The sequence below is a fragment of the Patagioenas fasciata genome, chromosome 5, assembly GCF_037038585.1.
Source record: "Patagioenas fasciata isolate bPatFas1 chromosome 5, bPatFas1.hap1, whole genome shotgun sequence".
In the NCBI taxonomy this organism is placed as follows: domain Eukaryota; kingdom Metazoa; phylum Chordata; class Aves; order Columbiformes; family Columbidae; genus Patagioenas; species Patagioenas fasciata.
The window spans coordinates 7,634,655-7,662,277 of record NC_092524.1 but is presented as its reverse complement, the minus strand read 5'-3'; the positions used below and the strand labels follow the sequence as shown (position 1 = coordinate 7,662,277).

General features: G+C 36.5%; 1 protein-coding gene across 1 annotated transcript in view; it reads right to left on the bottom strand.

The window, feature by feature from the left end:
• ELP4 (elongator acetyltransferase complex subunit 4) overlaps positions 1–27,623 on the bottom strand; it is a 140,668-nt gene that overhangs the window by 84,869 nt on the left and 28,176 nt on the right. Inside the window, exons 5-7 of the mRNA XM_065839337.2 lie at positions 24,338–24,477; positions 15,242–15,326; positions 10,222–10,410 (exon numbers count right to left, since the gene is read on the bottom strand). Coding sequence (XP_065695409.1) covers positions 10,222–10,410; positions 15,242–15,326; positions 24,338–24,477 — 414 coding nt within the window. The remainder of the gene's footprint in view (positions 1–10,221; positions 10,411–15,241; positions 15,327–24,337; positions 24,478–27,623) is intronic.

Here is a 27,623-nt window from a genome sequence, read left to right as displayed (position 1 = left end):
TGAATCCAAGCTGATCAGCACTGTTCTTGGTGCTTGTACACACCACATCTACTGGCTGAACGTTGAAATTTGGCTCTAAAATGGATGTACACTCAGACCACTGGAAGATAAGATGAGCAATAGTAGATGACAGAATTTTACTATGTAGAAATCTTTATAGCTGCCACAAGAAAACTGAATACAAATGTGATGTCTGCTGGATGACAAATAACCTAGAAATATACTTCAAGGATTTGTTACAAACTACAGTGCCTACAGTGATAAGAAATCCACATTTAAGGATTCTGACTGATTGGGCATCATCTTGTACCTTTGAAGAACCTTACTGACTATAATAGAGATTAAGTATAAATATCCGTTCCTATGGCTGAAATCGCAGAAGCAGTGATTTTGGTTATTTGTTTATATGTACACTGTATTACATTAGCTAATTTCAAGCAATGAATAGTATATTTGAATAATTTCATACAAGATACAGAAGCAAAGAAGGGACATGTAGCAATGACGTGAGCAGGTAGATACAATATGCTTGTAAAAATGGGAGGGGAGTAACAAAGCATCTGTTGGCCAATATGTTACGCCATGTATTAATTCCAGGTTTTGGTTGTTCTCTTAAAGTTGCTATTAATAATGTTTGTCCTATATAAACTCAAGAGTCTTTCAACTGTGACACTAGTTAGAACTAGTATTTTTGTTTCTTAAAAACTCAAAATATTTGACCCTTATCTTACACCTAAAATGCTGTCACTGGTATGGGACCTCTGCAATGTTATTATCAAACACATCAGATGAAGGTGGATGACACAGTATTACACAGAATTAAAAATTTATGGATAAATGTTCAGGAAAAATAATCAGCCAGGAAATTAAAACCTAAATATGACACATTAAAAAAAAAGAATCTTTGGATCTTTGCTGAAGATGGATGGCCTGGACTTGTCTATTACTTGAGCTATAAAAGAATCTAATGCCAGCAAACCTTGGAACCCTACAAAATAAAAAGTATGTCTGTTTTGTCATTGGAGGGAAGACCTAAGGGTCAACAGTGAAATGAGTGATGACCCAATACAGATAAAACAAGCAAGTCAATAACAGTTGCTCTGAGGCCTACAAAAAAGAGAGTGAGAACAAAGACTACACAGTTTAAATCAAACTTTCCATCTGTTGATCTCCAAGCGCTTCACAAAGGACAGGCAAGTGTTGCATTCCTCATTTACAAGTCACGTAACAAGCACAAAGATGTCATGTGAGTTGTCCAAAGGCACAAGGCAGTCAACAGGGAGCTGGGAACCCAACTCAGCCTCTCCCTGAAGCCCCGTCTGCCCCGCTCTACTCTAGGCTTGGCTTAATAGGCTGCATCTATGGCTTTGGGGTACCAGGAAAATACAGGGTGTTTCAAAAAGATGGACCCAATTTGAAACTGCTGTATCTCTGAAATTGGGCCCATCTTTTTGAAACAGTCTGTGTTTGGTGGTATCAGGCAGATGATGCGGGAGTCAAAGCCCAGAAAGCTGGGTGCTGAAAATCCCATTATTATCTGGCTGAAAGAGGTGACAGATGTACAGGGTATTAAAGGGTGACACTTTCTGAGCTGAATCCCTGCTCAGTGCTTTTCTCCTCTGACTATTTCCTTAGCATTCAGGAGCTGAAAGCACAGGCTGCATGTGACTGTGAATGGTTTTGGGGTGCAGGGATCTCGCGTGAGTCCTGCTGCAGTGGGCAGATGAAATAAGCCTGACTGAGCCCTTCTCCAGTGAAGGGTGAGGAGCTGGGAAGGAATCAGTACAAGATGGGGCTGAGATGAGCCCAGCATCTCCCCGAACACTGGTCCTTATTAATGAGATTGTCTCGTTGTTTCAAAAGCATGTATATGGAAAACTGTATGTTATTATTTGTCTCTGATTATTGCAAAAATGCAATGATCATTTGAACAGATTTGTTTACAAAATTAAACACAGAAAATATTGTGTTACAAGTTGGTCATGGTGTAGTATAAAATATAGATGCAAAAGCAGACTGAAAGAGAGTCATATTACAAAAGAGCCATACAAAACTGCTCAGATTAATGTATTTGAGACCAACTGGCTTAACTAAAATCCTATGACTCTGTTGGGAATTACTCATTATAGGAATAAGTTTTAGGAGTTCTTTTTGTTGCCATTTTGCCTGAAAAAAATGTCATTGTGGCTTGCTTACCAATTCAGAAAGGCTAACTGTTGCTGCAACTTTAATTCTTTAAAACAGCCAATCACATTTTATTCACAGGTGACCAAAAAGATTCTCCTCTGTTATTTCAATGAACAGTACACAAATATCAAATGGAACATCTAAGCGATGTTGGTAATCAAGTGGTGAGATTGTGAAAGATAAAAATCATTTAAAAAACTAATCCCTTATGCAGTATCAAATTATAGGCTGTCACCAGGAGCAGGCTGGCAAAGCGAGGTCCAGATGGGAAACTGGCTGGGCAAGAAGAAGAGGTTGGGTGGAAATGGTGGGTGGGCTGGAAGCAATAAGAACCTAAGGAAAGACATGACTGCTCCCTCTGCTGGCAAGGCCCTCCCCTGCTTTAATTTTTAACTAATGAGTAGGCATTTCTTTAATTATTTAGGCTCTAGCCAATAAATAATGCAGAATGTTCCTTCCTCAGTCTGTTGCTGTGTGTTTGCACATTTTTGAACTTATGGTGCCCTATTTCACTGGAACAATTTGCCACGGAATTAAGGCTCAGATGGGTATCTAATGGTAGAGTTACTGGCTTTATATTTTAATTGTTCATAAAATGAATGGCAAGATTAAGCTATTTAACCTTGAAAATATTATATTCTATAATGTATACACATTTCGTATTTAATTTACATATTTCATAATATTATGATAAATTGCTCATCATATCGCACTATAACGAGAACCCTTTTATGCAGCAGTAAGATCTTATAAAATGAAACATTCTGCAACACAAACACACTAAATTACACATCATGCCGAAAAAGTGCCATTCTTCACTGAGTAAAATTCACGACCAGAGAATTCAGCTATAATGTCTGTACTAAAACTTAATTAAAAGATGAAGATAAGTCATTCATTACTCAATTTGTGATAGAAATTCATAGCTGCAGTAAGAACATTTAGAAAAAAAGAATATAAAATCTGTTCTAGGATTTTGGCCTACAACCAGCAGCTCCCAGAACAGGAGGGATCAGCTTTTTTTGCCCACTGTTCTCATCTGAATCCTGGCTGAAAAGCTACTCCAGCTCCCAGCTTTCCAGAAGGCTCCATCCCAGGAATCCTCGCCTGCCATTTGGTTTGCTGATTTTAATCTCCCAGGACTTTCTTACAGTGGCTCCACTATGCTGAACTGGCACTTGCTCCTAGAAGTGAGTTATTATTAAACTTGTAGGTCAATTGTGGCACTAACAACTCTTCGGAAGCTTTCAGCCACGGTGTACAATTTGCTGGTCTAATTAAATATTAATTCTAAGTGTTACATTCTGTGGCTAAGAGCTTTTATTTTCCATCATCAGTCTGGAAGAGAAAGAGGTTACAAGGCTAATTTAATCTTTTTTTTTTTTTCCCTCTAGCATTAAAGCTTAACTACACAGTCACAAAAACATCATTAAAGATGTAGTATTCCTTTTTATTATGATTATATTGTAATTAATAGAGCAGGCCTAAACAAAAAGATGTAAAACCAGATTCTGAAATTTCAAGGTTTTTAAACAACACCAAAAGTTCATATAAAAATACTTCTAAGCAAACACTGCACAGAAATTCAATATTCAGTTATCTGAAAATCATTTAAGACATGAAACAGATAGGCAATAATTTAAATATAAAGGAGTTTTACACAAAATTATTGTTCTTTGTTGTTAAACACAACATATTTAATGCTACATTCACAGGGCATTTTTTTTCAAGAACTTGTAGTTCTCATGTGAAAAAACGGATATTGCTTCAGAAAAGCAATACTACCTTCCATTTTCTAACAGAATTACTTAAAGCAGTAACTACTTTGTTCTGCGATACTTAAAGACACTCTTCTAATCTTTACTTATCGCTGTCCAAATGGGCTCAAAACATGAGCCTCTTCCCTTCTGCTTCCATAACAGTTGTGTCCATGTCTGGACACTGGGCATTATATTAACTACTTAGTCCACTAGCCAAAAGATTCCATATGCTTGAACAGATGACTATCTCCATACTGTGATGGGATATTTAACTGTTTAGGTCTAATATCACAGTTGGAACATTCAGTTCTCATTTTTTTAAGTTTTCATAGGCGTATTTTCAGACTACATAGATAAAATGGAAAATAAAAGCACAACGTTGCATATACTCATTAACTTTTAAAGTTTAACATATTCATTTTGGAAAATGATTTTCTTTTAATTAAAAGACTGGTGATGAGATGGTGATGAGGACATGTATATAGTGTCCTTCTAAACAGTACAAATGTATTACAATTGGAAGGCTGTTTTAGGCATGAAATTTTAATATACAATGTGACTGTTCATCATAATACAGCTAGGTCAGTTAAAAGACTATCAATATGTGGGCACAAAAACATGCCTCAGATTTCTATCGTATTTGTTTTTTAAATGTGTAGTTCTTACTAAATCAGAAGTGATACAGCTAGAATACAGCCTTCTGGCAACCATAAACTTATCCTATGAAACAACTAAATATTTACATTTCTTCTGCACCTTGATTACCAAATACTATCAACAATAATAGAAAATAATACCAAAATTACTTACTGTCACACAATTTAAATTTTAGGTTGTATATACTTCCCTGAGCTTCCTACATGATCATAATTTTAAAGATGCTTTTATGAATGTCTAGAATATCCAAACCAGAATATTCATACCTGAAAACTATGTGGATTATCCAAGAACACCTGTCATAAACCCAGGAGTCTCTATATTTCCTTGCATGGTTGTTAAACTGTATTTCTCAAATACAACTAAAACCAACATACAATCATAACAAGCACATAAAAACCCCCCGATATGGAAAAATATAAAGATCATTTCATGTCGATAGTTTCTATTGTACAGAGAATTATGAAAGCTTGCTTAACTCTGATATGGAAACTATTATACATGACATTTCATCTCAATACAAATTTGTGTGCAGTGTCTACATCACCAAATATATCTGAAGGTTATTCAGCATTTTACACTTGTGGACTCTCAGAGTTCTAAGGCAGGCAAACACTCTTAGCTCTTGCCATAGCAATAAAGATTTCAAACTATGAGAAATTCACAAGCTATAGGAGTTCCCATTTTATAATCCTATATTAGCAATGGGTTCTAAAGCAATCTAGTGCTTGACTTCGAGTTTGGCTCCTAAATTACTCAGTGTGAACACAAAAGGCTACGGATGTGAAAAAGTTTGTTTCTGATTTTTTCTACACTGAAACATACAGTAACTTACGCACTCCGGTGAATTCAAAGCATCTAAACATTAATATTTTAGGAAATTAATTTTTTAACATACTGGATGAAATAATGAAAATACCCTGCTAAGCAGAACCTTGGACTCTGAGGACAGGTTTTGCAACAAGACTTATTCAAACCGACTTTTCATTAGTCAATTAATTTCCCTTGGTACATGCTGACTAATATGGTTGTTAGTCCTTACCAGTAATACAGCTTCAAGTTCAAAATAAAGGATGGCTTTAATAAAACTGCTACACCTTCTCCCAGTGAAAATAATAATCTACTTAATAAATATTACTTAAGTGATACAAAATTGGGAAGAACAGAAACAGAATGACAAACAAATTACAATCACTACTTAGTATTCTGGGGGAAAGATGGTTTTTTATTTGCCAATGATTTCTAGTGATTAAAGAAAAAAGATTAAGCAAAATACAGAAATACTTTCAGTTCTAATTTAGGGCTTTTGCAACTATAAACCAGTGATTTTAAAGCCATTTAAGTCATACTCTGTAGCACGGAAAGTTGTTTTTTTTTAATCAGGTTCTAAAACACAGAGAATATCAACATACAGAAGAGTTATTCCTTGTTTTTATAATATTCCTTCAGTCTGCCCTATTTGATCAATGCTGGATTTCAAAAATGGGAGCATTTTCCCTTTTCAAATACACCATCTGATTTCACAGGCACAATACATTTTCAAGAAGCAGTAGAAAGACTTGAAAAATAACCTTCCATCAAGTATTTTAATCATACTTTTAAGTATCTCAATATTTATTACCTGACAGACAGTGTAAGATAAGAGTATGTTCAATCAGTAGAAAATATCAATCAAGTAAAACTTGTCACACATCATCTGAATAAAATTCATAATTGGATAAGTTTTTAGTGTCATTTTCTTGAAATCTTCCAGGATAATGTATTCTTATTTTTGTGCTTGAGAAAAGAGAATTTTCTTGCTTTCTTCATTCACTGTTTGCACTGGAAGTTTCATCAATAAAACACTAAGAATCTACATTCTTTAGTGGACTACAATTTTATAAAATTATTCTGAAAAAAACTCCTTACGCAACCAGATTTTTCCTATATTTGTATCTTTTACCAAAATACAGACAGAAGACTGTGAAGACATTCAGTGTCCCATCAAACTGGGTGAATGTGCATCATGTTTGGATAAATGCAATTCAAAGTTATTAAACGCAAGACAACGAACAGGCAGAATAATGAAAGAGCCACATTGGTGGATGTTTACCACAGTGGGAAAAGCATCAAGAACAAAATCTCTGTTTAACGCTCAGTAGTCACCAAAGAGACAAAGCAGACATTAGAATGTAGGAAAAATGAACAAAAAAATAATAGCATTATTGTATCACGTTACTATAACAAAGTAAAATATGATTAAGAGAAATGTAACTTTAAAAACAGGTTAAGGAGGCAGCATGAGAAAAAAAAACAAAACAATGAGAATATGGAAAAGACAATATAGGGAGACTCATCTTATTGTCTGATCAGCCAAGAACAAAGATATCATTTATGAAAAATAAAGGAAAAATTTAACTTTCTGAAAAAGAAAGAAACCAGTTAAATTTAATTTGTGGATCTCCCCGTGACAGGAGAACACGCAAAGTATTTGGCAGAATACGTAAAAGAAACCAATCTCAAGCTAGAGAGATATGTATATGTATTCCATATATATATGCATTATTCATGTACTACATATAAAAATAGAACTAGTCTGGGTCGGAAAGACATTGTCCCTGTCAAAAATCAGTACTACCAATTGTAAGTTTTATTTCTTCTTCACTGGAGTAACTTGTACTGGGGACTGACAGAGACAAGATGTGCCATGACTTACTATTAAAAAACTAGTTTTTCAAGCCAAAGCAGGTAAAAATGACACTATTTTTTTTTTTGTATGTGTTATGCAGACAAAACCTTGATTAAAATGTGATTTTTGAACTTATATTTACCTTAATGGAAATTATTCATGTGAAAAATTTACTTGCAGACCGCCTAATTAACGCAGTTGGGAGGCAAAAGATAACATAGAAAATAGAATCACACAGAATCACAGAAACACTAGTTCAGGGAATAAATGTGGAATTCACTACCTCTTCAGAAAAAATAGTGTGCATTTGCTGTGCCTCTGGTGTGCTGACTCTAAGATTTAACAGTGAATGCATATGCTAGAACTTACTCTGATGAAATTAAATACATACACAGAAATGTGCTCAGAAAAAAAATCCCCCTCTCTTATTCTCTTGGAAAGAAAAGATATTTTCTTTCCTTTTTTCTTTTTAAATCCAGGGAGAACCCTCAGCAAGAGAAGGGCGAGTAGCCGGGTTGTGAGAGCGGGAGCAGCTGCTGTTATTGTACCGCGAGGTCCGTCTGCGGCTGGAGCCGGCGAGAGCACATGTTGGGCTGTCCTCTCATCTCATCTCATCTCATCTCATCTCATCTCATCTCATCTAGCCATCCTCCCCAATTAACCGGGAGTGCACATGCTCTCCAGGCTCTTTAACAGGCTCCTCGGCGAGGGGAACAACTACACAGCAGGGCTCTGGGAACTGAGTAATATGGGCTGGACAGAACCCTCAGCGGCTTTGCTCCTCCTAATGACGGTTTTCTTCAGAGTTTAGTGCTTCAAGAAGGAGACGTGAAGTTGAACAATTAAATATATATATATATTAATGCTCTTGTTTGTCTAAGGCTGCTAAGCAAAGATTCTGGATTTTTTATAGTTTAATTTTTCTTTTTAATAAACTCAGACCAGCCTAGCACTTACTGTAAAACGATTCCACTAAAACTAAAAAAAACCCAAAACAGTTATTTAAAAAATGAGATAAAATTTCAATCCTAACTCAACAGGAACAGATCTATACAGAATTTATAAACAGAAAACCCAAATCAACTTCCTATGTAAGTTTGCAACAAACAAAAATGTTGAGTTTGTTTCTTAGAGACGCTTCTGGACTACTTCTCTAAGATATGATTGTACCTTCTATTGACACGATATAAAAAAAAGAATACAATGAAACCTATTGCATGTCCCAACTATGGACAGGTAATTCCAATGTGTAAAAGGAAGGATGTTAGTTTTACATTCACAAACTCTATTAACTGCATTAAATTTTACTATCAACCTTTCTGAAGGCAAACTACCATCTGATATTTAAAATTAGCTAAATGGAGAGATGGAGGTTTGTGCTGCAAGAGGAATATTCATACTTCTGATTGCAAAGGTAAAACTAGAAAATTAAGTTTCTGTATTTTTGAAGCAGTAAGTGCATCAGGTACCTAGACAAATAACATCTGTGGGTATTCAAACACTTTTACAAAATGCAACACACGAGAGTGATGCACTTACCTAACGCAGGATTTAATCTAATGATAAACTCATATACTGTAAAAACATTTTGTACAATAGGAGGTTTTATCTGATACTTTTTTACTCTAATCAAATCAAATTAATGCCTAAAATTATAGGTTCTCTGCTCATTGTGAATAATAGTTTGCTTTTGTAAGTTACATTACCACTTGCGTAACAAAAGACTACCTACATTTTTCCTTTTGCTAAAAAAGTTTGTATTTCCAGAAGATCCATTGAAATCTCCACATACTCTCAGGAAAGGTGCTCTTAGGAGCTTTTGATTTTGCAGTTGGGAAAACTACTCTGATACCATAACTGTCTTGCTCCTGGTCCCAATACAAGGGGATATTAGAATGAAAGAGTAAACTTGTATCTTTCAATTACTGGCTTTAAAAACAGGATCACACATCATCATAATGAGCGTGATGGATGCAGACAGAAGTGTCTTATATTGAAAACCTAAAGAGTATTCTGAAGGCTGCAGAAAATTGCATAGGGATGCTGTAAAAAAATTAAAAGAGAATAGTAGCAGGATTCTCTTTGCTTTTTTACAATTTCTGAAATTTTGACAGTTTTCCAAAAAATACTAAAGTATAGAAACACTACAGTGAAGTTATATTTTTACCTCACTGTCCTGGTTTTGTTACAAAACAAGTTTCTCTTCTAGTGAATTTGCCTGTCAGCTAAAGCTTCATATTAGCTGCATTTTCCTGGAGAACCAGATACATGTTTTGGTAAACATAGCAATGGAATGCAGACTTATTGATAAGCATGGATGGACATCTCGCGAGAGGGGCAATGAGAAACAGGTGACCAAGAAACTGACCAACTGTGTATAACATTCCATTCATGTGAATACTTCATATAAAAGGGGGAGATCACGAGGATCTCGTCCCTGTTTTCCCTTTTGCTTATGGCCGACATTAGGAGAGGACCTTGCTGGTCATCCCTGCGAACTGAGGCCTAGTGAGAGACTGAATCCAGCTCCGGTTGGCTGCAGAGTCCAATCCAGGACTTTGGGTGCTGGCTCTGCAGTTGCTGAGACTTTCAAGATTGGTTTTGTATATTTTGTATTATTTTCTCTATTCTTATTAGTAGCATTAGTAAAACATTTTTAATCCTTCCAACTCTCTTCTCTCTGTCCTTCTTTCCCTCCCGATCGCCTGTCCTGAGTGGGAAGGGAGGAGAGGGAGGGGTAAAAGGGGGAAGGTGGCGGGGAGAGGAAGTTAACAATACATCTGCCAGGGTTTTATTGTCACCCCGCAATCAAAACCCTCGACATATCACCCACTGAAGCAAACAAGTTTTGAAAATGCCCAAAATTGCATTTATTTTCTTACTATAAACTTCGCATTTTTTGCTAACTGATACGTCAGCTATGAAATATCGCCAAGACATCATTCCTACCTGGATAAGGTGAGCGGGCACTGTGATGATGCAGGCGGACAGAGATTTTCGGAGGAGGCCACGGAGAACATACAGAAATTTTGTAAGGCTGTGAGCATCTTCAGGAGTATCGCTGCTACAAACGTCATCACCCCACATCATGGAACCCAGACTCTGAATTCCTATCCGCAAAATGGTCTTTTGTTTTTTCTATTGAAAAAAAACAAACCCAAAAAAGGCTCTTGTTATTTTTTAAACATTAAGAGGAATACATCATGTAATACATAAGTTAAAAAAAGTGGAATTTATAGAATTCATATCCATAATAATCACATAGATCAAGTAATCATAGCTTAATCTCAGAGGATCTTGCTAAAACTTACAAATGGAATAGCACTTTTTTCACTTACTGGATATCATGCTATGTCAGATAAGCAAGAACAAGTGTAAGAGAGCACAGAAACACCAAATGCCAATTTGCATTTTGTAATCAGTTACATGTTTTCCATCAGACAAAACAAGAATATCATGATTTTTTCATGTCCTTTCTCTCCTCCATCACTGCCTTAAGTATATGCAAAAAGAATCTTCTCTCCCAACTCTACGAAGGTTGCTGGAAGGGCCTGAGAGTGAGCAAACTCAACTTTTCCCTCCATTTTCAACTTGCTACCGTGTATTTTCATAACCTGACTATTCTCCCTGTTTGCTTCAGGTTCACTTTTTCTGCTGCTTCTAAATGGCCAAGGTCTGTGCCCACCTCACCAACACACGGCCCTTTCGCTATTTCAGAAGCCTCTGTAAGTATCGTTTACATTCCTGGCAACTCCTTTGAACTAACGAAGGATGGTTTAATCCCAGCTAAGAAGAAACAGGGTCTGATGGAGACATCAGCAGATTGTCTCTTAAGGACGACACCTCCCTGAAAGCCCCTGACACGAGTGTTCCTGGATCTGCTTTAGTTAGCTACTGGCTACTAGAATTTAAGCTGTTTTGACATGTAAAATCCTAAACTGCCTCATGTGTTACCCACCTATACGGACTGTCTGCTGCCCTGCAGGATGCTGGCACAAGAGCATGCAACGGAGGCAGTGGTTAAAATATGGGGGGAAATTACGAAGGTAGAGCTGTATGTAATTTGTTTATGCAAACTAAAATGTCACCTCTCATGATGACAAATCTCATGCCTGTTTATTTTACCTGACCTTTCCTGGTGATGTTGGAGAAGGATTTTAGGTATATTTGCTACCATCAGCTGACAATGTGCACCCTTGTTGAAAAAGATCCTGTATGAGGTGATCAAAGATGCATTTCTAGAGTTCAAGTTCACGTTAAAGGCCAGCTTTTTATTTTCTTTAAAGTAAATATATCTATCAAATACCAGTTTAGAGAAATCAAAGCTTCCAGGTACTTCTCATTACAATGAAGTGCTTTGATAAACCACAGATATTCATTTCCACTATCCCGAATTGCAGCTGGAGGGAACAGTAACTACCAAGCACAAAACACTGCACAGCTGCTCTGGAAATCCAGAGGAAAGGTTTTGACAAGACAAGAGGCTACTTTTACGAACACAGCCTGCTCCATATTGGGCAGACAGAGCCCCAGTTGTGAAGCAGAGTCGGTACCACATGGTTCTGCATTGACCCAACGCTCGCGGCTGACACAGCGAGCCGAGCTGCCAATTCATTTATTAAAACACGCTTTGTGGAAACGATCTGTGTTCCAACTCTGGCGGATTCTTCAGTCTCGGGCTTTGCAGGTTTTTAGGTTTTACTTATGTGAAGTTAACTTTTGACACTACTTTATGAAGATCTGGAAAACAGTACAGGATAATACGTCACAATCTGATTCTCTGTCTGGTATTTGTTAAACTCAGATGTTCAGAGTCTTAAAAAGAAAAATAGAAACTAGTCTAATATTCTCTAGTGACATCTAATCAGAGCAGATTAACACATTTCTTGATGTGTGTTTAAGCAATAGTACAAAATCAGGCATTTAATAGAACTATTTTACATAGATATAACAGGTATTGATCATGCAGAGAAAGTGTTCTGGTATTTCAAAATTTCAGAGCAAAAAACCCATAAAACTTACAGAAACTTCTGTAATGAGAAAAATGCCTTTTCCTATTGCAAACATCAGTAAAAACAACACACCAACAGAGAAAAATCTCTGTCAGAATATCAGTTGTCTTATTGGATACAGGATGACAGATGTTTGTTCCACAATATTAAATCATAAGAGCTGTAAAAGATAAAGCTACTCACACACCAGATGATATCAGATGCATTTGTTTTGGCCACTCACAGAATTTCTACCTGTGTAATTCTGTCAGGCCCACAAGGCCATGACGAATGGCTTATTCCAGAACTGAAATGTTAGAAAAGCTAAGTCTAATACTCTCCCCATCAGCTTTATTACCCTAAAAGTCACCCAACTTGAGCTCCTAACTACATCAAAAAAAGTTGCTTGTGAAAGTTCTGTTGCCAAACATGAAAAAAACCCCATAATTCAGAAACAAATTGTGTTACTTTGTATGGCCTTAAACTGTGCTCAGTTTATAAAGGATTAATACTTAATGGTCAGCATCAAAGAGTCACCAGGAGCTTTTAAAAAGGATGTAAAACTAATGTAGATATTTCTAGGTTACAGGCCATTCAGACCCTGAATTCCCAAATAGATGTCCAAGTAAGTGTGAACAAACGGGTTATTGCTTTGGGTAACTTCAAGCGAACTTTTCCGTAGCCTAATACCTCAAACAGGAATTATTGTACTATGGCCCACAAAGTCAGGCAGGACAGTCAAAAAATATTAATCTATGATGGCCAAGAGCAGATGGTCCCATAAAACATTAATGTTAACTAATCACACTAGGCCCTAGAGATGCTGGACCATTTCATCAGAGGTCTACTAGACCCCTAATGGTTGTTTTCACTAATTTTCCTAATTGTGTCAAAACTCTGTCAGCTGGGGTGAGATACCGTCTGCTCACTTTTCTCCAAAATCTTTATCAAATACCCGTATTAGATAAAGAGAAGCCAATAAAAAGCAGTAGTAAGTCTAAGTATCATTGTCATATTGATGGGAAAGTAGCCAAAAATATCTTAAATCTTTACCAGTTAGGTTAAATATTTCCTTTGAATTCAGATCCAACAAGCAGCACATTTCCAGACGTCCAGAGTCTAGAGACTTTGGAAGGATTATTCTTCACAGTACAAAAACTGAAGCATTAATGTCACCAACTTCTGTCATTCACAGACAGTGATTAATGGGTCTACTTAAAGTCAGTAAGCAAATCTCTCTAAAGTTCTGTACCTCCCTGCTACATCGTGGCCCTTGCAGTTCTCTCCAAACATGATGAAAGCTACTGCCAAGAGGACCCACCTAAAGGGAAGAGCATACATGCACAAACTTCTCTGAAGCTTCTATTATTATATACAGGAAAGGACATAGGTCCAGAAAATAACAGGCTGGTCCTTACTCTACAATCTTCATATCTGGCTACTTGAAAAGTACTTCACAAGTCTCAGTAAATAGAAGGGGATACAGAGTAGCAGAGAGGTGAATTTCTCATAGATTTGGAAAATCAAAAGATCTAAGGATTCTGGGCCATAACTACTTTCAACTCTGGACATATTTTTAAGGGGTGTGTATTATATACGGCTTCTAAGTGTACAAAGAAAGATGATGCATGGGGAAAAGAGAGATCTTAAAAGAAAGATCTCGCTCCAGGAAATCATATGCACCACCTCCCTTGAAACAACTATGCAAGGGCTAATGGCTTTTTAGATGGATCAACTGGCTTGAAAAAGGACTCATTTTCAGACTTTCAAAGCTCCACCTCAGAACCTCATACACTCATTTAGCAAAAATACTTTTAAATTTGTCTGAGTTAAAGTTCTAGTTTTGCTTTATTGACACTACTAAGACATCTTGAAACAATGAAGAACTATTACAGAAAATATCTCTCCATGATGTTTAATTTTTCCCTTGCTTGCAAGCAAAAGATAAAAAAAAATATTGACCTGGCCCACCTTTATTTTCTTTTACACGTGGAGAAAAAAATGAGGAATATACAAAGGTGCTATTTTCCCATCAGATATAACGTATAAGAAAAATAACTAGCAAGAGGAGGTGGTTTGCTGGCTGGGGGCTGGCAGGGTGTTCGTATCTTCCCTGTAAAAGGAGATTTTTAAGATACTCAGCTAGTAATAGTACAGTCTCGTATTATATTATTTGAGGTTCTCCAGCATCTATACTAATTAACTTCTACTGTAGTAACACTTATATGGTACAACAATAAAGATAATTACCTATCAATTAAGCATCAATATATATAATTTATTATTTTCATCAACTGCAAAAGACTCACATATTACTGAATATGGGGAAGAATAATAGGGCACTGCTTAAATTAGAAAAGGGCTTTCAGCCTATGTTGTTACACTTAAAATGTTTTTGTTTATGCATAGTACGATATATGAAGAGTGCAGAGATCTTAACAAGTCTAAACTGTTTTGATTTGTAAAGCTGAAATAGTGTTCGTATTTCTTTCCTTGCATTTCAATGCTGGCTACATAAAGATGTACACCATTTAATTCATTAAATAATTCAATCCACTCCAGCTGAAACAACATTGAAAGAAATCTGACAGTTTAAGATGAAATGTTCAGTCTCAAGACTCTTGAATGCATTATTGCTAAAGCAATAGTTTGAAAAAAATACTGTAGGGGGAAATGTGTTTTACTCCATTACATTATATTTGGCAATCCATCTATAAGCTAATTGCACAGAATATGCATTTTAATAATGTTTGCTTATAGTTTTTTCTCACAGGGTCTGCATATCGGTAACAGGTAAAAACTCCAAATGCACATTAAAATATGAACCACACTCTATTTACTTTGCTTGTTTACTTTAGCAGTGCTTAGAAACAGCTTGATGCTTGTTACTTTGTCCAAGACCTTCTTGTGCCACCCTAGAAAATTCAGAAAACAGCCTTAGTTACAGGGTGATAGCAAAGTAGGAAGGTCTTCAGTACCTGGGGATCAGAGCCATCAAACCCTTCCTGGTAAATGATCCTCTGGATGGACTGAAGCAGCCTTGCATAAGCACTGTTCATATTCCTGTTGGTAAGAAGAAACAGTTCAGTAACACATTTTAATACTCTCCTCTATGTTTCTAACAGTTGTATTAAAAATAAATATAAGTAGATGCAGCTTTCAGTCCGAAAGTGTCGTATACAAGAAAAACATTCATAGAAGAAAAACCCGACCCTCTTTGAATAAAGTTGACATTAAATCTGCTGTGATTGCTTCATGTTAACTACTTCAGTGCTCAGACATTTAACTCTAGAGATTAAGAAATCATAATGATGTCAGGCTCACATCTAGCAGATTCATGATTTAATGTAGCAACTTAAAGGTGAAACCATCACAGCACAGAACTAAACTCCTATAACTGACAAAGAGATACTGAATTGTTACTCCACATACACCCGGTTAATGCCCTGACAGAGTTGACCTCCTATTACTGAAAACCTTCATATATACAACTGCTAAAACAACCAAAGTGAACAAAAAATGAAAGAGCCAACATTTCCACAGTTAAAAAGTTCATGTAGTTCATTAGTTTGATTTCTTTTCTTTTTCTGATACTGCACCAGAGCATAAGATACATTGTACTATGCTATGGTTCCATTTTGTTTCCATATGCTACAGGTGTTATTACTACTTTATCTGCACGACAGCAGAATTGCGAGGTAGAATTAGGTATTACTTGGAAAATATATCATAAAATTAAACAAAAAACCAAAACATCTTAATTTTTCCAACTCTCTTCTGTCCTTCTTTCCCTCCCGATCGCCTGGCCTTAGTGGGAAGGGGGGAGAGGGAGGGGGAGAGGAGGTTAACAATACATCTGCCAGGGTTTTATTGTCACCCCGCAATCGAAACCCTCGACATAGATTTAAGCAGACTTAAAACCAAACGAAAGTTCAGCAAATTCTGTCCTCAAATCTCAGAAACTCCAGTTCCTGCACATCCAAGGCACTTCATCAGACACCCATCCCAGCCACGCTCTCCAGCCCACAGGTAACACATACAAAGGCCAGAAAGTTGTAACTTTTACTTTACAAAAGCAAACTAGCTGTTCACTTTCACAAGAGACACACTGATGTCTTAAATCCTACCGAGCACACTGGCTCCTGTGTCTGGACTTGATGTAGGTTCCTCACTGAGGTTGAGAGTTTCAGCCCCTTTATCATGTGTAGCTTCAGCATTTCCTTCTAGTCTCACTAATTGCCATCAAGGGTTACGCATTCAAACCCTCCTGTGTACTTCTTGGGAAATATGACTGGTTATGTTGAAAATTTTGCCTCTAAAAATATTCTTATTTGCTGTAATATCTCTATATGCTTGGTCTGATAACAGCCCGAGTTGGTGGGGACCTTGAAAAGTTACCCAGCCCAAACATTAATGAAATTATTCCCCTCACTTTAGTAAAATACATTTGGATAATGAACACCTAAATAAATCCAATTAAATTTGCTTTCATCCCTTTGCACAGGAGAGAAGACAACTTTTCTGAGAAGCACTTAAGAATTACAAACATCTCTCTTTTACACCATTAACCCAGAACTCTGTATTTCTTTCAAGAACAAAGTACTTAAAGCATTAGCAGAATTAACAGAGCCCTAAAATTAAAACAAACAAACAAACGAGATCTTCAATTAATCCATCAGAAAAATACTTGTAGCAAAGGAAGAAATAAAGAAAATAATGCAATGCATACAGATTTTTTTTTTAATTTAAATGTAAAAACTGGTGCTCTTCTACTTCCAGCTAAAATATTATTGGTTTACTTGAATTTGAACCCCACAATGTAAATAAGGACATGAAAAACATCGTGAAAACACTATAAAACCAGGTTGCATTACCCTTCTGGCAGTGCTTGAAATTATATTTAAGGAAGGAAATAAAATATTTTTTATTTTCTGATTTCTAGTCCTTTTTGTGGCCTTGTTACCAAACACCATTTAATTCTGATAATGAGTTTAAACAATTCCTTCTTTACTCTTTTTTTTTTTTGTTTGTTTACCAATTTAGCAAAGGATAAAGCAGGAGCTGGGAAGAAGGTATCCCGGTTACAATGGAGCCTCTGAGTTCTCTCTTGATAGTTTCTAAGCAGTTAACAAAGGTTTGGTTATCGAGGGTATGACAAATAGCCTTACTATGTATAAGGAGACCCCATTAGGCAAGACAGTTAAACCTGTTTTATCTAAATTTATTGATGCACCTAGACTTGAGATACATTTCTTCTTTTTTTCCAAAGCATATACAGCATATACAGTAAAGCTATCAGCACTATTGAAAACATACAGCTTAATTATTTTTATCAAACTTTCAGTAACTGCAACTGAACAGTGAGGACAGAAGTAAAGGAAGAGGGGTAGCAAGGAAGCCTTTTCTGTATAATACAGAGATATCACACAGGATATTTCTGCCTTCCTGTTAAGTACCAGCTTTAGCAATGTAACGAAAGGACACCAGAATATCCTAGCAACAACCAAAAAAACCAGTTGCTGTCAGCTGCACAACCCTCTTCACCTGGTCCCAGCATTAGGGCCAGGACATAACAACCCTTCCCTAACATAAAAAATAATGAGATAAGAAAGAGGAGGTTTATACCTTCTTTTGGCACCAAGCACGCAGTCCCATTTACTACTTCCTTTAGGAGAACAGACTTCCCAATCTGTTCTCAATTAATGTTTATCATGGGTCGACGAACTTCTACCCATCTTGAGTGATTATCCAAAAGGGGACCCTTTTTTAACCACCTAATGTAGCCATCAGGTACCAGAACTATGGAAAGCAAACACAGCACCTCTCAGCTCCATCCCTCAGAAAGCAGATACACGTGTACAAAAGCACAGCAAAGGAAGATTGATCAAAACTTTGAGGTGAACAAATGATGTATACAAACTCCAAACCCGACCTTTAATTGCAAAGGAAGAAGTCAGTCAATCACTTAGTTCTGTTTGATCAGTCAAAGAACCTCATTTCTTTGCAAGTCCATAAAGAAGCCAAATGCTTGTGTGGATAGGACGAGAGGGCCGTATGTATAGATATACATGATTTCTAAAAAGGGCCAAGAGTTTCTAAATAAAGCCTCTACATCTCTGATCCTGCAAGGGAAACAAACATCTTCCAACAGACATTGGCAACAACTGCAGAGACAGTTCACTCACTGAAGATCAATTTAAATAAAATAGGTTTCATAATATGATGCTAGACAAGCAGAAGCACCAAGATGGTTTGCTTCTTTTGCCAAATACGTGGTTTTTAGGTCACAAAACATTATGCAAAGGACCTCGCTTATTAAAAGATGCAGTACTATTTTTCTGAGGATTGTATTATAAAATATGTGTCCATTATATTCACTGTTTCTGTCAAGACAGTATAAGCTGCACAGGAAAATGTGGTACATCCATTACTTGTCTTGTGTATTTTCTGCTTTAATCACATAATCTGTTCTTGTTACATCCCTGAACGGTGAAGGATAAAGAGAGCAAAGGATTGTTCGTCTTATTTCTCACCTTGTCCCAAAGGAAAGAAAGGTGGGGAAGAGAACTGTTTCAAATTTCAAGGAGGAAAAATGAAACCTAAGGCCTCCAAAGCTACTGACCCACTAACTGAAAAAGGGAAAAGGTTGGTCAACAAGGTGAATTCAAGGTGTAGCTAAGAAATTAGAGATAACATACATTCTTTGAGGAACATTGACTACATACAAAAGTAGGAGGTCTCTATCGGGAAAACAGAAAAAAAAACCCACCCCAAAAAACAACACTTAGGAAATGACTTGTTCACATCAGCACGTACGATAATTTAATCGAAAAAGCGCAATAAAAGTGCTGAGCTTCTAAAATCTCTCTTTACAATGACCAGCTTGTCCCTGCAGAACGGGTCTGTTGGGCTGGGTACACTCTCCACGATGATTACGGAATTTAAGGCGCCTCTTCCATGGTTGTAGCTACAGGACTGTAACAATTCATTTCAGCCTGAACTGCAACCATTACACATGTTTAGACTGAATCATGCTAGCTAAAATAATGTGGAAACATTCTGAGAAGAGGGAAAAGTTTTTCTTCCCTCCCACCCCCAATAATTCCTAAGGTTTTGCAGCTTCTGATGCTATAAAGAGGTTTCATTCATCAACAATACCATTTACTTACAGAAAATTATATACTAGGTAAAACTATCAGTTTCCACTTCTTTCTTAACCTCTATGTATTAGTGACAAAAGCAAAATATTCTTAGATTTTCTTTAAAAAAACAACCTACATCACTGATTTTAGGTTGTACTCCTACACAGTTTAACAAAATTTCATTCAGAGTGTCTTTACTGATGCACATCTTGCAAAGTACACCCTTTAGGAAATCAAGAAAGCTTTCACAAACATCCCATAATACACAGCCTATTCATGTAAATTGTTTCAGTAATGAACTACCCCCTTTCTTAGAAATGCCTCCTTATTTTTGAAAGAGTTGTATAACATCGGCTTTCAGTGTTAACATATTTTCTGTCAATCTTTTGATAATTTAAATTTTAAAAAATATTTTTAGAGATTTTCTGAATTTCAAGTCATTTTTGTAACAATTTTTTTCTAGTTCCTGCCAGGCTATCAATAATTTTCTTTGAGCTACTGTCAGCCAGACTACAGAGGTTTTGCAATGCTACAAAGGTAATCAGCGTGATGTGACCAGGTGTTTTTTTGGCTATGCATTTAAGACCATAGTCAGAGAACCTTAGTTTTAAGAAATTATGTTCTCTAAGTGGAGACACATTACCCAGCAATGTCTATTCTCCCAGTTCACTGTAAGGTGGAGTAAAAGAAGTCAGAGCTCAGGCTCTCAGTGGGACCTTCAGGCAACCAAGGGTGGGGTCTCATCCGGATCGCTGACTTCTATTGGAAAGGTTAACTGTGACTATAATAACACTTTTCTTCGAAATCATCATCTAGTTAATCAAGAGCACAGAAATTTTTACTATTCTATGGTATATTTAAGTTAGCTTTAGAAGCCAGAAGCATTGTATTGATTTTCCAAACACTAATGCCCACATAATAATATCCTTTCCCTGCGCCTTTTATAAAGTTTCTTTAATGAAATGATCCTGACAGGACTGTGAGGTTGTTTTCTTTCCTAGAGAAAGGAACGCTTCCTTCAGAATTCCATTACGGTATTGGTAAAAAATACAGTACAAGCCTATTGGGTTTCTGTAAAAGCATAAACGTTTTGAGAGCAGTGAAATAATTGGTAACATTCATACTTAGTATTGGATTTAATACACTGTGACTAATGTGTATTAAAGAATCACAGACGATGGGGATGAAAGGGACCTCAGGAGGTCAGGTAGTCTATCTGCTTGCCCCAAGGCAAGATGAACTACAGCTAAACCATCCCTGACAGATATTTACCTAACTTGTCCTTAGGAATTTGCAGTGATGGAGATTCCACAATAATCCCAATCTGTGTCTGCAAGACAACTTCCTCTCGTGCTAATCGTCAGAAAAATATCTCCTTATTTCCAGTCTGTATTTCTATTGCTAGTTTACTGTAGCCCATTACTGCCTGTCCTACCTTCAGGAGACAAGAGAGTCACTACCCTCTGAATGTCGGTTTTTAACATGCTTCAAGACTCCGCTGAGATCTGTCTAAAGAACCTCTGTGCTTCAGCCGCAGGTTCTAGACGTACACCCATCTTCACAGCCTTCTCTAGCTGATCCGGGGTTTTCTTGAAGGACACCATCCATGTTATGGCTGAGCAGAACAGAAGCACTTTGCACATCGTCCACTTTAAATTCCAGTTTATAACCTCCACGTTTTTTTTAAATCAGTAGCATTAATCATACAACACTGCTAACACATTTTATGCTCAAGATACCATACAACCCCAGATCTTCTTCTGGAGACCCACTACACTATTTTATTTATTCAATTAATTATTCCTACTATAAGATATTAGGCATGTCTTCACTGAAGTCCATGTATTTTATTCCAAATAACTAACCTAAATCTTCTTGAATTCTCCTTCTATCATCTAATCTGCATTCAATTATTCTTTCTACTTTTTTTCCAAATTTGAGGTTCTGACTGCAATAAAGATACCCCTTCCTCAGGACACTTATCAAGCCAAATCAGTACCAGATTATTACCAGACCCAACACTGGGATAAAGCCTGATATTTCACTCAGTTTCAACTGTGACTCAGTGACAGCTTATTTAGAAGATAAGGATTTAACAATCAACATGACAAAAAGAAAACTGTCAAACCAATCTATGTTCCTCCTTTGACGTAATAACAGACTTTATCAATGCAGAATATCTCCTGTTGTATTTGAGAGCCTTTTGACTCTACCCCAGTTGAATACCCATAAGAAAACAAAGGAAATGCATACTGGGTGAAATTATCCTAGAAGCTTACAAATAGATTATATTAGTTTTTTCTGGTATTCTTTGGAGCACTGATGTTATCCCACAGACATCTTAACTTTCTCCTCTCCTTAAAGTCAGACGTCATTTTTGCATTTTTGTCTTTGTGGAACTTTGACAATTCTTTATGTTTTACCAACGAACTTCATTAAGTCCCAGTTTGAAAATACTTACTTTCTAAGCTGGTCTATCCTTTTGTGAATTGAGCAGACCAATTTGCTGATATTAACTTTGCTAGATGCACATCAATTTGGGGATCAGGATGAATGGGAAAAACAGCTTTTTAGCACTACCATCTCTTTTTTAAGAACTGCTGTTATACAACACTGATGAATAGAAATTGAAATAAGGTTATTTTTTAAATGTAAGTCAAAACTGACTGACTGTACAAGAAGAGCTTAAATCTTCCATTTCTTTACAGAGAAATAAGCTTAATTTCAGAGGCTGTGATTCTGAAAAATTCTCTTCTCATCTTGTCTTGGCCTTGACCTAGTGCAGCCTTTTTTAATCCAGGGAATCCAGACCCAGTGGTGTTTGTGGTCAGGGAAGACAACAATCAAAGTTAGAAGGAAAATGATCTAGTGTAAATGAAGAAAGAGACAAACACATCCCTTCACACTTCCCACAGATTTCCGTCTGAGAGTTCACTATTCCCAATGTGTTCTTTATTCCTCCCTGTCCCTTATCGCATTGATTGTGGTCTAAGAAAATGACATTTAGAATGGTGATTGTTTGTTACTTTGGTATGTTCCATGACTCCCAGTTCTTTGATTTCCTCAGGAGAGGTTTCTTGAAGGAGACCCATGTTGAGGGTATGCAGAGAATTAGAGAAGAAAAGGAGACAAGCCTTCCAAAATCCATTTTATTTGGTCATGTTCATCACCTCATCACTCTGTGCTCTACAGAGGACACTTTAGAGCAACCCTACGTAGTACCCAACAATTTTTCTGCAGTTCCAATGCATTTCATAAAAGCCATTTATATCAGAAGTTTGTGCATCAACAATATGACCAATACCAATAATAAAATATCAATGAAGTAAATTAAGTGATGAAATGAACTAACCACCTTGTACGAGACAGAGAATGTTTTGAATTATACACAAATTCAAACATTTATAAAGTGCTGAGAAAAATTAAACTCAACCCAATGGCCAAGCAAATTAACTAAATCTGTTTTTTCAGTTAGGTTGAAACTAAAAATAAGAAGAGAATTCATATGGTAAGAATGATGAACTTTTATGGCATACAAGGAATGTATCAGAGTTAAGCAAGGCTTACAAAATGAAATGCATGAAAGTTAAAAGTCCATTTCTTATACTATATATATGAGTTGATTTGGTTTTAATGTAAATGCACAAATACTTCATAGCCCTATAGCTAGTGGAATTAAGTCCAGAGTCATAAGACATTCTAGTTAGCTAGAGAAAAGACAGAAAGGGAGTGACGTTGCTCAATAATACAATAAGCACTTGCAACCTGTCTGTCAGATGCCTCTGTGTCTACCCTCTACAGTCCTGCTGCCAAAAAAAAAAATTGCATTATACATAATAATATTCAAAGTTGGTTCAAATATTTAGTATAGAAAGCAAAGGTCTTACATTTTATTGTTGCTCTATCATCACAATGACCAGTGACATTGGACCACATAACATAGACACAAATTACAAAGGGATCTGGCTTTTGCTTTTCTACAACTCTAAGACAGGTGTTTTATACCATACTTCTTTTCTAAATCTCAGTTTTTGTATTAGAGTGTGCTGTAACAAAAAATCAATCACAATAAAGCATACCATGCCACTGCTTCCAGGAGCTGGTCCTATACACTGGGATCTATAAAACCTAGATATTACATAAATTAAGTGACTGGGTTGAACAAAGAGATTGCTAGTCTGTTATCTGATGTTTGACTTGACTTGAAACGTCTCCAAGAAAGATACAATGGACGTGTGTGCTACAGGCTAATATGAGTCTTTGCTACCGTCACTCATTTTCTCTTGGTCTTCCTTAATTCATTACTGACAGACATAAACTATAAGTTATTCATTCAGAGAAGAGTTTATGATTTTCTCTGGAATTCAGGGTGTTGTGTAAGACACAATTAGCGATTGTAATTCTATTCAGAGTATTTTGCATTTTCCTCAAGTGAAGCTGTAGGATGTAAGAAGTAAGACACATAATAAACTAATTTGATATAGCATCTCAAGCTATGTAGGTCAAGGATGGGCTGTCGTCTTAGCCATAAAAACTGCGTGGATATCTTCCTACGACTGATAACCACCTGACACGCACGTCTCCGAAAGCCGATAGGGAATGGTGCCCAGGGAGCAGGTCACAGACAGACAGTCGTGGTTTTCCCCAGTCCCCACACTTGGCTGTCAGCAGGGCTGGACTGAACATGCAGCTGCGTCCTCAGCTGTCCTAGTGATGCCTGCCTTAATTGTCCCTGCCACGGCATGAGGAGCCGGCGCACCGAGCTGTCCCTGTGCCACAGCAGCTTTGCTGTCAGCCGCGGTGTGTGGCACCGACACCAGAACAACAGCTGTGGGATCTTCCACAGCAAGTGTGGATGCGAAAATATCCTTTACAACCAATATGCAGACGAAAATTGAACACACAACAGGAGCATGTGGTATTACAACTTACCATGTTTTCATTTCTGGCTGTGAAGACAATTCTTCAGGAAGGTAAAATCTGTGCTGTTTTATGGACTGAAACAGTTCTGGAGACATTCTTTTAGAAACATCATAATAATGGCCAAACTTTGTAGATGTCGTCGGGCTGGCCTGTGGAAACGAGAAGTCTGATCACAATCACTTCCATTTAAACATCTGCTGTTCTTGTTATATACAGGAATGACAATAGGTACACTGTAATGGGATGCCAATAGTTTTTTGTGTGTTGAGCAACAAATGATTTAGCTCCAATTCCAACTATAACAGAAAGCTGGTGGTTTTCAAAACCCTTGGTCTTGCTAACAACTACTATAACAGTAAAAGGAAAGAATACAAACATGCCAGACATGGCCATGTATTTATAGTTAGGTTTCTGAAAGCAATCACTACGTATTTCCACAATTTTGTTTCATGCTTCAGCTTACAAAAAAATATTCAACTGTTAAGATTAATTAGAATAATTTGATTTAGAGTAAGTATTTTTAAATTATTTGATTAATGGATGTTAGGCCTGGTCAGTTATCAGAGAAGATAAATTGTAACAATAACACAATCTCTTTCTTACAAAAACAATAGAATAATCAGACTAAACACAAAGTTTTCATTACAACAAATAATTAGTTTTCAATTAAATAAAACACAGAACTGCTCATGTATATCTAGTCAAAAGAGGTAGATGAGTTTTACTCAAAAAAAGACAGCAAAACACATTCTCTCAGATGCTGTTCCAATTCATTTTCCAGCTTCTGATTTTTAAAGTAGTCCAATAAAACATAACAACCTATCAAAATCTAAATATATTTAATGTAAAATGTAACTTTATTTAAAATGAGGATTCTGAAAGCAATTTAAACAGGGGCTGTTCTTTGGCCTATAATCTATTCTTTATCCGGATTACAGCTCAGAATGTTTTTACTGCAATCTCTGCCAGAGCTCATCTTTTTATTGTGTACTTCCAAGCCCCCTTAATGTTTTAGAAAGGCCTTGACTAACTGAACTTTGATCTGATGTCTTCATTGAGGAAAGCTCCAGGTTGCCCATTTCAGATGCAAATCCTCACTGAGGCCCAATAGAGTTTAGTAAAGACAGCAAAAAAGAAGAAACAAGAAGTTTCCAGGATCCTCTTTGAGAATCCTGAGGCACATTGGTGTCCTTAATCCACCCTGCCGCATGGATTAAGGTAGGTGATAACCTCTCTTGATTCAAAAGAATGAGCACAGTGCCTACAAACTGGGTGGAGACCAGGATTTGGCTATAATAAAACACCATGCAATAAAAGCTCGGTCTATGTCAGAAGCCTCTGAATAGGCCTCAGTGTACTGCATTCCCAGGCTTAGCGGGGAAGCTTGCAAAAAGCCTACCTGAATCAAGTAAGCATGAATAATCTGCCTTAGCACAACGACCGTGGAGAGCGCGACGCTGAGACTTGCCATTCCTCTTAAGTTGGATCTGATAAATTTATTAGTGGATTGGAGGCTCGAGCCTGTTCTTTCCTGGATTCCTGGTTTGCACAAGGAGAAATACACTAAATTGTCAGTGAGCAGAGTGGGCTTTTATGCTACCGTCTGCTGTTAATGTTTCTAATTGCAATACTAATGTGCTAGAAATCTCAGATTTAGGATGAATCAAGGCAGAAAATTGATTTCATGCTGTGACAGTTTATATATTGCCCCAAGAACATAAGCGGTTCATTCAAAAAAAAAGAAAAAAAGGAAAAAAAAACCCCTCACACTGTCTTGCATTGCAAACTAGGTGACCCATACACTCCAAAGTTTAAATGAAATTTATCTCCGGCCTAGATGGAAGTAACAAACTGGCAAAGACTCATCAAGCACAACAAGGCCTGCTACTCTGACAGATTTTTTATAAAACATCTCTCTTTTTCTGATGTACAAGGTATATGAATATGGGAAGAGAAACTGTAATACACGAGTGTAAATATAAATAACATGCAGAAGAACAAAAGGGAGTTACCTATCTAGCCTGTATAAGGTCTAATAAAAGGGAAGGGAATATCTCAACTATCAATGAAAATCTCTTTATTACTCAGAAATAAAAACTACCTTAAGCACCAAAAATACAGTTTTTATTCAGCACTTTTCCCCTCATATAAAGTCAGATATCAGACAGGAAAGTTTTCTGCTAACATGTTTAGAGCACGTTAAAAGCAAAACTATTCTTGCTCTTCCATATTTGAAACTATTTGACAGTTGTTTCTGAAAATGTACTAGTTTATTAGTTCAATAAGTTTGGAAAATATGCCTTGAAATTTTATTCAATGTTATTTTTTTCACCAAAACAAAGTTAACCGACAAATCACAACTGAAGCTGTTAATTAAACGATAGTACTAAGTATACTAAACATTCAGGATGCTGCGAGGCAACATGTGATTTTTCCTCAATGGAGTATATTCACCAATCAAATTAATTTAGCATAGAATCAAAAGTTTATGATACCTGCATTACGAAATATTGAAAAATATGAATTTCAAACCTAGTTTTCACTAATTAGAATATCCTGAAGAATTTTAGGTACAGACAGATAAGAATTAGTCTTTAACTTGCAAATTTTAATCAAAACAATTAACATATACGTGAAACATATTGTACCTCAACTACACAGAATGATCAGTATCCATTTCAGAAAGCTACAATTGTAACAAGGGGAGCACCCCAAGAAAGATTGACCAGTTTATTCTGTCTTGCATAATCAAAGGGAAGTACATTATATATTGTAGAGAAATATTATACTAGTGGACAAAGCGATTACTTCTATGAAGTTATAGAGGACAAGTGCACACCTAACTGGGTTATATGTTTTTCTGTTCCATTATAACATCAAAACACTATTTGTTAATGACATGCAAATGTTTCCATATCACTGTATGAGGAATCCTGCTAGATTTTAAAGCAGACAAATTTTGGGGCTGGTTCAGAGTGGCACAACAAGCTCCACAATAATAAAATTGATGAGATTATATTATTACCCTAGAGGCTGTTTGATTTGGCATGTCACCATATATAAGTCTTTTCTGACACAACTATATAGCCATGTCTGTGCAATTTCACAGAAAACCAAACATGCCAAGCCTTGTAAGATCATTTTGTCACATTCCAATTATGTTTTTTTAAGAATACGACTGAACTTACCAGGCAGTTTATGACTCCATCTAAACCAGAATTTATAAGTGTAGGCTAAAATGTATAGACAAAACAAGTTTTTTGTTCAGGATACTGAAAAATGCTGTGGTTTTACT